General features: G+C 55.9%; 2 protein-coding genes across 5 annotated transcripts; both read left to right on the top strand.

The window, feature by feature from the left end:
* Positions 1–1820: 1820 nt before the first annotated feature.
* S100A14 (S100 calcium binding protein A14) lies at positions 1821–4544 on the top strand. 3 transcript variants are annotated; one of them, XM_009181821.4, is made up of 4 exons: positions 1821–1951; positions 2852–2963; positions 3411–3557; positions 3774–4544. In XM_009181821.4, the coding sequence occupies exons 2-4, from the start codon at positions 2934–2936 to the stop codon at positions 3909–3911; spliced, it is 315 nt and encodes a 104-aa protein (XP_009180085.1). In that variant the 5' UTR covers positions 1821–1951; positions 2852–2933; the 3' UTR covers positions 3912–4544. The 3 variants fall into 3 exon arrangements, with proteins under 3 accessions (XP_009180085.1, XP_009180079.1, XP_009180093.1); XM_009181815.2 differs by lacking the exon at positions 1821–1951 and adding an exon at positions 2437–2497; XM_009181829.2 differs by lacking the exon at positions 1821–1951 and adding an exon at positions 2537–2559.
* A 1070-nt stretch (positions 4545–5614) lies between these two features.
* On the top strand, positions 5615–11820 carry S100A16 (S100 calcium binding protein A16). 2 transcript variants are annotated; one of them, XM_003892676.4, is made up of 3 exons: positions 5615–5831; positions 10552–10730; positions 11036–11820. In XM_003892676.4, exons 2-3 carry the CDS (start codon positions 10578–10580, stop codon positions 11192–11194), a joined length of 312 nt encoding a protein of 103 aa, XP_003892725.1. In that variant the 5' UTR covers positions 5615–5831; positions 10552–10577; the 3' UTR covers positions 11195–11820. The 2 variants fall into 2 exon arrangements, with proteins under 2 accessions (XP_003892725.1, XP_003892726.1); XM_003892677.4 differs by lacking the exon at positions 5615–5831 and adding an exon at positions 9415–9855.
* Positions 11821–12682: the final 862 nt, after the last annotated feature.

Below are 12682 nucleotides of genomic sequence, written 5' to 3'. Positions count from 1 at the left end.
CTCCATCCTGATTTCTTTTCTTGAGACCAGAGGGTGGGAAAGCTCTCTCTTGACCTGAGGATGGATCTGAAAATTATGAGCCCCTTGAGGACAGGGAATGTTATTCATCTTTGAACATTCCGCATCATCTAGCACCAGGTCTTGTACAGAGCAGATGCCCAGTAAATGGTTAAATGAATATATGAAAAGTAGAGGCAGAGGACTGGGCACAGTGGCTCACGCCTGTAATCCCAGCACTTTGGGAGGCTGAGGCGGGTGGATCACTTGAGGTCAGGAGTTCAAGACCAGCCTGGCCAACATGGCGAAACCTCATCTCTACTAAAAATACAAAAATTAGCTAGGCTGGCGCCTGTGATCCCAGCGCCTCAGGAGGCTGAGGCAGGAAAATCACTTGAACCCAGGAGGAGGGTCTGTAGTGAGCCGAGATCGCACCATTGCACTCCAGCCTGGGAGACAGGAGCAAAACTCCATCTCAAAAATGAAAACAAAACAAAACAAAAAAAATGAAAAATGAAAAAGAAAAAAGAAAAGTAGAGGCAGAGATGTGGGGCAGGAGAGGTGACTCAGGGGCTCAGCTGCATGGTCCTGCTGTGTTTCCTTTTTCTTGGAGCTTGTCCGTTGGATGACAGTGATAGTGGTGAACATGTATGGAGGGCTTACTAAGTACCAGGTGCAGTGCTAAACATTCTGCCTGTATTGTCTTAGTTAATTTTCACAGTCCTTTGAGGAAGGCGCTATTTTTAACTCCTGTATTAAAGATCAGGACTCGGATCTTAGGTAAAGTCATAAAGACAAGAATAGGTGGATTTCAGAGCTCTGATTAACCAGGATCCTCTCTGGCTGGGTGCTCAGGAACACTAGGCCCTCCTCCCCTTACCCTCTGGAGCAGTGGGGAAGCCAGAAGGAGGGGCCCGATGTTCTGCTCAAGGACTGTGGGGTGAGGGTGTGGTGGTGCCACCGGAGGCAGAACTTGCCTTGCCTTCCTGGCTTGAGGGGCATATGGTGTACACGACCACCACCAGAGGGTGCAGGGGCAGGCAGCTCGGTGGCCGGCCTCCCAGGACTGTCTCTGCCTCACTGGCAGGCATCCATGTGGGGCAGCCATGAGTCCAGAGGAACCTTTATGCTGAGGAAGCTCCCCGTTACACACCATGAGAGGATCCCAGATAGACCTCAGAGGGACCCCCAGACTGGGAATCCAAAGGGCCATTGGTGGAGACATTCTAGAGGGGTTCCTGTACTGAAGGGCTCCCTCACTGTGAGAAGCCCTGTGAGGAACCCCCAGCCTGAGCCTCTTCCTGAGGAACCCAGGCTAAGTCACTCTCAGAGGGACCCACAGGCTGAGAGACCCTCAGAGGGACCTGCAGGTTGAAGCCCTTCAGAGGAACTCTCAGAATGAGACACTGTTGGAAGGTCCTCTCCACTGAGACACAGAAGGCCCTGGGTTGAGAAGGTGACATGGGGAGGAACGTAGTGGGCTGTGCTCTGATCTCAGCGTTTAGGAAAAGATCCTGGGAACTTTGGCTCTGGGTCGCACCCCATCCTTGCCCTGACTCATGCCTACTGCTCTGCCCTTCTTCCTACCCCCTCCCTGTGACTTCAGGTTGTGGGTGTCTGGGCCTGGGCAGGTGAGGAGGGCCACTGGGGTTGGGCTCTCTGGGATGTCATTCTGGGTTCTGGATCAGGGGGTGTTGCTCTGCAGCTGGGTTAGGGAAAGCATGGGGCTCTGAGGGAGGGAGAGAGAAACACGTGGCCCGACCAGTTTGGAGTGGGTGTTAGCTGCCAAGCAGCGCAAGTGGCCTTGCATTTGTGCACTCTGGGCCGCTGAGGGGAGCTGAAGGGAGGTCAGGTGAACACTCACTCAATCTGCGTCCCTCCACCAGGCTGCCCTTCTCTGGCTTCTTCCTCCTGATCCAAGTTCTCTACATTCATCTCTCTGCCTCCAGGACTGGTAAAGGCTGGGCTCCGGGATCCAGGCAGGCTTGAGTGTCAGTATCCAAACTGGGCCTGGCTGGGAGAAGCGTATGTGTGTGTGTGTGTGTGTGTGAGAGAGAGAGACAGACAGACAGACACACACATGGAGGGTACAGAGGCTCCTGCTTCTCCTTTCCTGGTCACAGATTCAGACCCCCTCTCCCTCCCTGCCCTACAATTTCCCAGGGCCCTTCCACTTCCTAGGGTGACCCCATGAGGTCTCCAAGTCCTCCCTGTCTCCTCAGCCTTCTCGCCTCTCTTTCTCTGGCTCTGCATGCTGATCTGAGGCCAGGGTTTTCCCAGCCCCAGCGCTCTGTGGCTCTCTCCTCGTGGCAGGGTCAGGGTAGGCTCTGGAACTCTGGCTAGTGCAGGGTGGGGCTCATAAAGCTGGCTCACAGCCCAGGCTGCTGCAATAGCAGGGGTGGCTTAGGCCCAGCCCCTGCTTCCACTCCCTTCCCCCAGGTATAAGAGCTGAGCTCAGGTGAGCTGGCTCCTCCTGTCTTGTCTCTGCGGCTGCCAGCAGGTAAGGAAACCCAGGGCTTTTCACCCAAATATACAGCCTGCTGACCAGAGGGCACACTTAGGGTAAGGCCTGGGGGATCAGATCCTGGAGGTTGGTGTGTGTGTTTCAAGCAGAGGTGGGTGGTTGGAGGAGGTGGAAAGAATAAGGCTAAGGTGAGGCCCAAAGGATTCCCCCTAGATGCGTTGGCCTGGGGGATATGACCTCGGCTCCTGAAGCCTAGGCAGGGCCTGGGCCTGTGTGGTGTTGGTTTTAATCCCCTGGTGAGGCACAGAATATCTGAGGTGGAGCCAAAGTGGGCAGTTGAGAAAGAAATGCTAGACTCTCCCCTCACCTCAGGCCTGCCCCCTCCTTTAGGCAGATCATGAGCCATCAGCTCCTCTGGGGCCAGCTATAGGACAACAGAACTCTCACCAAAGGACCAGACGCAGCGGGTACCATGGGACAGTGTCGGTCAGCCAACGCAGAGGTGGGCTCATTCACTCCTGGCCTTTCTGCTCCAACACTCCTCTCCTTCACCCTGAGGGTCTATGTCCCCCCACTGACTTTTGTCCTTCACATTGGCCTTGCCCTGCACCCCAGACCCTGTGAGTGAGATGTGAACCCTCCTCTGAGGCCCACACAGGGTGATGCAGATGGAGTCCTCCTGGGAAGAGGATGCCTGGGTGCATGCTGGGACCTGCACTGCCTGCAGCTGGGGGGTGTGGGGAGGGAAGCCTTCCCCAACCTGTGGCCGCTGTGGCCTGAAGGCCGAGCTGGGGTAGGGGAGAGGGGCTAGATTCTGGGCTCTGGAGTGGGTGGGAGCTGTGTGCCTTCCAGCAGTCTTCTGCCCTGAGGGCTTTGCCAGACTCCTGGAGAAGCAGGGTGTTGGGGTGCGTGGAGCTTCACTGATGTGGGTGATGTCCCCTGCCCTCAGGATGCTCAGGAATTCAGTGACGTGGAGAGGGCCATTGAGACCCTCATCAAGAACTTCCACCAGTACTCCGTGGAGGGTGGGAAGGAGACGCTGACCCCCTCTGAGCTACGGGACCTGGTCACCCAGCAGCTGCCCCACCTCATGCCGGTATGGAGGGAGTACACCCCACCCCAGCCAGTCAGTACCCTGACTTCCCAAGCAAGTGTTCCAGGACCCCACCCACACTGGCACTTGCAACCCCCAGCTCTTCCCCCTTCCCAGAGCTGGGTAGGCTCTGCTCCTGCTGTCTGCCCCTGGGCAGGGTGGGGTGGGAAGATCGGAAGCTGCTGCCTCCCTGAGCCATGGTGTCTTCACTCCCCTTAGAGCAACTGTGGCCTGGAAGAGAAAATTGCCAACCTGGGCAGCTGCAATGACTCTAAACTGGAGTTCGGGAGTTTCTGGGAGCTGATTGGAGAAGCGGCTAAGAGTGTGAAGCCAGAGAGGCCTGTCCGGGGGCGCTGAGGACTCCCGCTGGAATTCTTGGGGGTGTTGGGGAGAGACTGTGGGCCTGGAAATAAAACTGTCCTCTACCACCACCCTGTTCCCTAGCCTGCAGCCCTCCTCATCTCTGCAAAGTTCAGCCTCCTAACGGCCTTCCCAAGGGTCTCTGTGCACTTCTGTCTTGGATGCTCTGTGGAGCTCATGAGTGCAGGAGTCCCCACCAGAGGGAGGCTCAGGGGACTGTTTGGGCCAGGGATGAATATTTGAGGGATAAAAATTGTGTAAGAGCCAAAGAATTGGTAGTGGGGGAGAACAGAGAGGAGCTGGGCTATGGGAAATGATTTGAAGAACGGAGCTGGGAATATGGCTGGATATCTGGTACTAAAAATGGGTCTTTAAGAACCTACTTCCCAACCTCTTCCCCAACCCAAACCATAGCTGTCTGTCCAGGGCTCTCTTCCTGCCTCCAGCTGTGCCCCAGGTTCCTCCTAGACTCTGTCCCTGGGCTGGGGCTGGAGAGGAGGGAGAGTAGGGTTGGGAGAGAGGCTGAGGAGGGTGTGACACGCGGGGAGAGGACCAGCTGGGTGCTTGGGCATTGACAGAATGATGGTTGTTTTGTATCATTTGATTAATAAAAAAAATGAAAAAAGTGAAGCATATTGTCTTGATTGGACACCCCCTTCCCCAGGGTCCACGGGTGAGAGGAGCTTGGGGGTGAATGGCAAAGTCATTGGTAGGGTGGGGCATGTGGGGCTGGAATGGTTGGCAGTGGAAGTGAATGGGAACTCACTTTTCCCTATGGGTTTGGGTTGAGGGTGGTACCAGGCCCAAAAGGGCAACATGGTCCTCTCTGAGGGGCAGGTTCCTCTTTGCCAATGGGCAGACCCTCTTATAGGAGAGGAGAGTATGTGTGCACACTTGGGGAAAAGGATATTAGTCCAGGTGTTCTGAGCCCCGGCTGACATAACAAGGGAAATGCGGTGGGTGGGGGTGGAGGGTTAGAAACAGGCTGACTGGCCTGAGTTTGGATCTGAGATCTGCCACTTACCATTGGAAATTTGGGCATGCTCTTAGTATCAGTTTCCTCATCTATAAAATGGGGATTATGAATATTACTTCCACAGGATTGCCAGGAGGACAATGCCACATGTCATGTAAAGCACATGTCAGAGAGCCTGGCACATGGCGAGTGCCCAATGAGCCAATGTCATTACTGCTGGAGTGGGCGAGTGGGCCCCTCTTTGGTTTCAGCTGCTGCCCTAGTGTAGGGAGGTCGAGTTGGCCAGTTTCCTCGGGTATCTTAGGGCAACAGTGGGGTGTGGGGAGTTTCCAGAGGAGTCCTCCTCTTAGGGCTGGGTCTCAGAAGAGCTGATGGGCCGGACTGGAGACAGAAGACCAGGGAGCCAGACAGGTCCCTGGCATCTGCCTTCTGATTTGAGCACAGAAGTCGGGAGTTACTTCTGAAACCCCAATGGCAAGGAGGTTTCTGTGGCCAGTTAGGCTGGCCTGGAATGTTAACTGAACTTGTCTGTTGGGAGCCCCCGAAACTGGGATCCCAGTGACCCAGGTGAGAAAGGCAGGTGACAGTCCTTCCCTTCCTTTGTCTGCCCTGTCAGGTTCTGCTCAGCCCCTGCGGGGCTGGGAGGGTGGGGTTGGGGGAGTGCCAGCTTTCACCACTCCCTCTGGGATGGGGGTAGAGGAGTGTGAAAAAAGGTGTGTATCCCTTTAACAAGGGCCCAACCCCAGGGCCAAGTCAAGAGGCAGCTCAGCCACTATCTCCCCACTGAGCCAGCTCAGCGGGCAGGGCTGGGAGGGAGTGGGACAGATTCTGGGAGTGCAGTGGGGAGGAGTCCCGGCTGGGCTGAGTGCAGGGAGCTGCTTGGCAGTGCCAGAGCCCAAGCCCCAGAGCCCTGCTGGAGCGGAGGCAGACCGAGGCAGCAGGTGAGCACCCCAGGCCCGGCCTGGGAGGTCTGTGGCTGCCGGAGGGCCCCACAGTATTGGGAGGCCAGGAGAAGGGGCAGTGAAGGGGGCCTGGGAAGAGGGGCCTGCTAGAGAATGGGCAGGAAGATTTTGGTAATTATTAACTTTCCCCCACAGGCCAGTTTGGGAATGTGGAGTCCTGGGGGGTTGGGGACTGGGTGAGGCCTTCAGAGGGGATGCATGGGGTGGTGAGACCCCTCCCTGCCGCAGCAGCTGACGGAGCTCAGCGTTTGGAAGCTTTGCCCACAGCTACTTGATCCTTCCCAATAGGAGAGGACAAATGCGTGTTGGTCTGGGTTGGGGGTGGTCAGAGCTTGGACACAGGCCTTGCTGGGCTCTGGGAGCTGTGTCCTGGGAGAGGCGATGGGGTCCAGAAGGAACCAGGCAAGTCCCAGGGAGCCTGAGATTCCGGGAAGAGGAGGCAGGGGCTGAGGTGGCGTCTCCTCTACCTCATGACCCAAGCAGGCCCCACCGTGTTCCAGGAGCTGTTCCTTGAGGGGGATGATGAGATCTGGGAGGAACCTGAGTGAGGCTGTGGGGAGCCTGCGAGCTCTCTGGAAGAGGGTCTGAACTCAGCAGCTTCCCCACCTCAGGACCCAGGCAGGCCCCGGCTTGAGTTGCTTTTCTTGGCAGAGCCACCTGCACTATGGGAGCCTTCCCCTGCCCAGCCCAGTCGGGATGGAGGTGAGGGCAAGGGTTCTGGGGAGCCAGCTCTGCCTTTCCCCATATTCTAGTAAGTGTTGGTGAGGCTGAGACAGTTGTGTGTGTGTTGGGGGAGGCGGCGGCAAGATCCACACCGAACTCCTCCAACTTCACTTGTCTGGAAAAATATCAGAGGCTGGCTTCTTGCTCCGAGAGCTGAAGTGAGTGGAAGGGCGATGGGTTACCCAAGCAGAGGGGATCAGGAATGGCAGAGGTCCTTGCTCCGTGTGTGTGTGTGTGTGTGTGTGTGTGTGTGTGTGTGTGTGTGTGAGTTAGACGCAGAGAGTCCTGTGAGGATGGTGAGGGGTGAGGCAGAGTGGCTACCTCGCGACCCAAGCAGGCCCCACTGTGCTCCAGGAGCTGTTCCTGGAGAGGGCCTTGTGGAACTAGAGAAAGAACACAGGAAGGAGCAGAGAATGGAACAGCTGAGGCTGGAGAAATTTCATTTGAAACAGCCTTACTGATAGAGGTGACATTGTCAGCCCAGTTCGGATGGCACCTTCCCTATATATTGAAGGCAGAGAGGACAAATGAGTAAATGAAAAAGGGAATGAATTAATGAATGTGCAAGAGAGTGAATGCATTATTGAATGAGCAAGTGAATGAGTGAGAGTGAGTAAATGAGCCACTGAATGAATGAGTAAGCAAACTCATGGTGCCTAAGTGAGCAAATGAATTCCAGGTAGATGGAAGGGACACAGAGAATCCATACTTAGGCTTGGCAGTGGGCTAGGCTCTGGAGAGAACAGTGACCAGGAGGGACAGGAGTCTAGGGACACATCCCAACACCTGGATAAACCTTAAGACTCTAGAGGTGTGTGTGGGGTGAGAAGAGAAGGTGGACTTAGGAGGGTGTGGCGGATGTTCGGAGCTCCAGATGGAAGGAGCCTGGGGATGTTGGGGGTGGTTAGGAGGCATCTGGAGGGCGTGGGGCCCAGAACCTGGGGGTGGGAGGGTGGGGCTGGAGTGGCTGGGATCCATGGGCATGGTGTCAGGGCAATTTGGGCTTTCGGAGAAGTCAGCAAGTTGGGCTGAGGTGGGCGGGGTGGGGGTGGGAGACTGCCGGTTGCTCAATGATGAATCAGCCAAGGGGAAGACAATGAGAACATTGGGGTAGGGCTGGAGGCCTGAGGTGAGAGGGCCCATTGGAGGACTCGTGGTCCTCCCATTCCCACATTTCTGGAAGGCTCCAGGGTGCACTGTCCACTCAGGCCAGGATCTACCTGTGGCAGGGCCAATGCAGGAACGACCTCCTGCTTGACCTTTCTAGGAAGGGGCTGATGGGATAGAACATATGCCCCACCCCTGAACCAGGAGACCCAGGGCCTGGCTAGTGGGGGAATGGGGCAGGCGGGAGGAGTAAGTGGTTTGTGGGATGGTGGGGTGGCAGATCCTATCTCCTGGCCTCCAGGGTAGGGAGGCAGAGGAGGGTAATGATCCCTGCCTGCCTACTACCCTATCCTTCCTTCAGAAAAAGCTCCAGAAAAGCACTTGTCAGATGGTTATCTCCAGCACTGTCCATTTTACCGAAGGTGGGGAGTGGGTGGATTCCTGGGAGGATGGGCTGGGAGCTGAAGCCCTGAGGCGCTGGAGTTCCCGCTGTGGGTCTCCCAGTACTCCTGGGAGCAGGTGGCAGAGTCATCTCTGGGGCTCATCTGTGTCTTGTCCACTTGGCTGCTGCCAGAGGCCAAGCAGGGGTTGAGTCATGATATTGAGGAGGGCCCGGAGGAGACAGCTCAGAGAAAGGACTCCAAGAAGGCAGGTGGTGGGAGAGGTAGGCTGCCCTGTGGGGAGAGTGGCAGAGGGAGGTGTACCACCCATTTTCTTCCCTCTTCCTCTCCCTGACCATTTCCCACAAGATCCCTCATTTAGGGAACGAGGATTGGGGTGGCTAAGTGTGAAGAGGTTCTCTGAATTATCTTCCCACTCCCAAGGCTTGGTTGGGAGTGAACTTGGCACAGTCTTTCCAGAAATGGGCACTGTTTTCAGAATCACCTGAAACACTGGTTATGAACCTGAGCCACCTCCAACCCAAGGGCAGCATAGCGGACAGACCACAGGTTGAACAATGGTCTTCCTCTTCATCTGTAAATGTTAAAGCGTTTGTATGAAAGTCTTATAGTGGAATAGACATGGAACCATGCAGTTACACACTTAAATAAAAGAATATGGAAAAGTGTGCGGCTTCCTGCCATCCTGGTACTGTGCTCCATCCTCCCAGCTGGGACTAGAGGGTTCGGGCAGGTGGAGGAGGGGAGACAAGGGCAGGATTTCCCTTCAGAGAAGCCGCAGCCTGACTCTTCCTCTCAACTCTCCTTCCTTCTTGCTTCCTGGCCTGTTCCCTCCTGGTCCCACCCTTCCTTCAGAAGAAGCTTCATGAAAGAAAAAGCTTAAAAGGTGGTCAGGGACCTGCGATACCTGTTATCAGGACTGGAAGGAGGTGGAATATTTATAGAACGTCTACCTTGAGCAAGGCACTGGACCAGGCAATGTGGCCTGGAGAGATGCAGAGATTAAAAGCAGGGAGTGGTGTATACCCAGGATTAAAAAAACTGTCCTAAAGTCTGAGTCCCGCCGTTTGGTTCAGAAAATACATTGGCCGTGCGTAAGAAAAACAATGCTTGTCTCAAGGAACAAGACAGGACCCAGGAAGACACTGTGGCCTCACCAGTTAGTGGGCCCCAGCTAGTGCTAGCTGAATGGTGATGACAGACACGTCTGTGGGAGTCAGGGAGGATGGCGCCCAGGGCAGGGGTCAAGGCGGGCTTACTTCAGAGGCGTGGTTTGGGCAGGGCCCGAGTGATTGGCAGGCTTCAGTTGGCTGGAGAGGGCAGGGCAGCCGGCATAGGAGTAGGAATGGCCACCAGGGGCCAACGGAAAGCAGGTGGCAGGACAGGAAGCTGTGGTGGGGCAGCCTTTCCTTCCAAATCTGACCGTGGCTTGCTCAGGCCCTTATGGTGGCTGTGTCCCTGTTTTGTCCATCTCCTTTCACCAGGACCCGCCGGGTGAGGGTGGCTGGAGCACATTCCTGGGCTTGGGAGTGGGAAGGGAGTCTGATTTGCCCGGGGTTGATGTGGGGGGGCTCTGGGCACGGGCCGTGACTCACAGAGTAGATCCAGATCCGCCTGCTCCCCTCATATCCTGTTATTCAGAAGGCTGTATCCGCTTGGAAAGTGTCTTTTGTCCAGGGGTAAGCGGGTGACGCATGTGCCCTCTGGCAGTCTGCTGCTGTGTCCAGGGTCCGACTCCAGCTGGGCTGTAACTGGGCTTGGCCCTGCCTTAGGTAATGAAGTGTGGGTGGGGGTGTTCTTGAATCCTGCTGTGTATTTAGGGATGGGCATAAGGGAGGAGAGGCTAGCAGGGTGTGGAGCGGTGTGTTGGGAGAGCTGCACAAAATCTGATCCAACAGATCTGGACCTTGTCCTTTCCCAAAAGGGGCAGCCGGGGCCTGAGACCCTGGACTCACAGCCCTGGAGCCCGGCAAGGGATTGGGGAAGGCCTACTCCTTCCTTTCTGCTTTATTTCCTGGGAGTGGGAGGCAGTAGCCTCTGCCCCTAACCTCCATGGCTCATCTCAGCTGTCCCAGCCATGCTCGGACCCAGGGAGGTAGGCCAGCTGCGGAGCAGGGTGGGAGAGCAGGTGGACTCTTCTCCTCTTCTCGTGAGAGCCTCTTGCCCCTTAGGTCTCTGACACTAGGGATCTTGCTCCCTAGGGCTGGAACCTGGTGCCTGGGGCTGGGGCAGGGCCTGGAGAACCTGTTGAGGTGGTTCAGCTGGGGAGTACCTGGATTAGAGGAGCCGCATAGTTCTCATTCCAGGGCTTACTCTCCCCCACCCACTCTGTTCCCCTTTTCCTGCCACCTTCTTCTCCAGGGACCAGAAGCAAGGGAGGAGGAGGGACCCAGGGCCTAGGGTGGGCGTGGAGGAGGAGGTATGGCCTGTGGGGGTCTCTTCTCAATTCCCCTCCTCCTGGTGTCCAGGTCCCACCAGCAGGCGAAGCAGGGAGATGTCAGACTGCTACACGGAGCTGGAGAAGGCGGTCATTGTCCTGGTGGAAAACTTCTACAAATATGTGTCTAAGTACAGCCTGGTCAAGAACAAGATCAGCAAGAGCAGCTTCCGCGAGATGCTCCAGAAAGAGCTGAACCACATGCTGTCGGTAAGGCCTCTCACCCAAGGCCTCGCCTCCCTCTCCCCTTCCCTCCCCTGCAAGCCTCTGGCCTCTCAGGGTGTCTTTCCCTGTTGAGGCCTCTATCCTTCCAGTGCCCCCTAACTCCAGGGTCTCCTCCACCCCCAGACTTCTGTCTTCTCAGGATGCTCAGGCCTAGCCAGTGGGGCTGTGTTTGCATTTCCCAAGGGAAGCAGCTGCCCAGGCCAGATCCTAGGTCTCTGCCTAGGGTCCTGCCTGGAGTCTCTCTCTGGGGTTTCCACCCTCAGCATTGCTGACCCCTGCTTCCTCCCCAGGACACAGGGAACCGGAAGGCTGCGGATAAGCTCATCCAGAACCTGGATGCCAATCACGATGGGCGCATCAGCTTCGACGAGTACTGGACCTTGATAGGCGGCATCACCGGCCCCATTGCCAAACTCATCCGCGAGCAGGAGCAGCAGAGCAGCAGCTAGAGACCCCTTTGGCCACACCTTCCAGGCACGCCTGACACCCCGCCCTGGTGCTCTCCCCAGGCTCCCTCCTCAGCCTCCTGCCCACCCAGGGCCCTTTACTCTCTTCTCTCTCCAGACCTTCCTCTGACCCTTGCTGAACTGGGGTCCTTTTGTGAGTGTCTCAGTCTAGGGGTACCTCCCTCCCTGGGGTGTCTCAGCCCCTGGAGTCAGTGGGCTCTTGGGGCCCCTCTGTGAGATTTTAGTGCTGTCTGGGGACCCTAAGAGTTTTCTCACCTGTTCAGTCTCATCTAACTTTCCAATGTCTGATGTTCCTGCCCAATTCCTGCCAGATTCTGGGTCCGTCCTGACCTCCAGAGGTCAGCCTGGTGCTTGAGGTCTCCCTGCTTTTGGTGGCAGTGGCGGCGGCAGCAGCAGAGACCTCTCCACTTTCCTTCCTTAGCCCCTCTGTTGGGTAAAGAGGCACTTTCAGGGACTTCCCTCCAGTTGCCTCTTCATCTGGGAATGAGCTAAGCAAGGCTGAGCCTCCTCCCGTTGCTTGAAATAATGGTGATATAAAGGCCGGATTTGGAGTTTGTATCCCCTGGTCCCTTTGGGATGCTCATTAAAACCTTCCCACCCCTTGGAAACGTTTTATGCTTTGGTGGTCTTAGGCCTTGGGCCCTGTGACGAGAGAGAATCTCACAGAAGAACCTCAAAGGCAGAGCAAGAAAGGAGCCAGAACTCCTGAATTCCAACAGGCACTGTCAGCTGTGGACCAGCAGCTCCCTCCATCCTCCTCCATGAAGGGCCAAAGGCCTTAGGTCACCAATCTCTGGGCCCTTTTAGCCCAGACTCAGACTCAAATTCAACTTCCAGGCACACAATAAGTCCCATTTAGTCCTCACTGCAATTCCACGAGAGAGGGGCCATGACCCTTAGTCTTTTTTTTTTGTTTTATTTGGAGAGTTTGATAGGCCAGAAGGGGCAAGAAGGAAGGGAGAAGGAAGAAGCTCCCCTGTACAGAGACAGAGGGAGGGGGGCCCCAAAGCTGAGAGAAGGAACCCCAGCTGCCACAGATACCATCTAGGTATATACACAGAGGCTGGAGGAGGAGGTGTCTGATTTGCATAGGGCTCAGGGGATTGGTTTGACTATGCATGGCATTCACGTAGCCCTCGGAAAAAGTTGGCCCTCCCACTCTAGCTTTTTTTTTTTTTTTTTTTTTTTTTTTTTTTGAGACAGAGTTTCACTCTTGTTGCCTAGGCTGCAGTGCAGTGGCGTGCAATCTCGGCTCACCACATGCTCCGCCTCCCGGGTTCAAGCGATTCTCCTGCTTCAGCCTCCTGAGTAGCTGGGAATAGAGTCATGTGCCGTGACACTCGGCTAATTTTTTTTGTATTTTTAGTAGAGATGGGGTTTCTCCATGTTGGTCAGGCTGGTCTCGAACTCCTGACCTCAGGTGATCCGCCCGCCTCATCCTCCCAAAGTGTTGGGATTACAGGCGTGAGC

The sequence above is a fragment of the Papio anubis genome, chromosome 1 (assembly GCF_008728515.1).
Source record: "Papio anubis isolate 15944 chromosome 1, Panubis1.0, whole genome shotgun sequence".
Taxonomy (NCBI): Eukaryota; Metazoa; Chordata; class Mammalia; order Primates; family Cercopithecidae; genus Papio; species Papio anubis.
Note: the sequence above shows the minus strand (reverse complement) of the source record. Positions and strands in the feature narration are given on the sequence as shown.

Bases quoted from the DNA above. Each gene is read 5' to 3' on its own strand.
- S100A14 (XM_009181821.4), top strand. From the start codon at position 2,934: ATGGGACAGTGTCGGTCAGCCAACGCAGAG. The intron at 2,964-3,410 runs GTGGGCTCATTC...CCCTGCCCTCAG, and splicing joins GTCGGTCAGCCAACGCAGAG to GATGCTCAGGAATTCAGTGA. The intron at 3,558-3,773 runs GTATGGAGGGAG...CACTCCCCTTAG, and splicing joins AGCTGCCCCACCTCATGCCG to AGCAACTGTGGCCTGGAAGA.
- S100A16 (XM_003892676.4), top strand. From the start codon at position 10,578: ATGTCAGACTGCTACACGGAGCTGGAGAAGGCGGTCATTGTCCTGGTG. The intron at 10,731-11,035 runs GTAAGGCCTCTC...CTTCCTCCCCAG, and splicing joins AGCTGAACCACATGCTGTCG to GACACAGGGAACCGGAAGGC.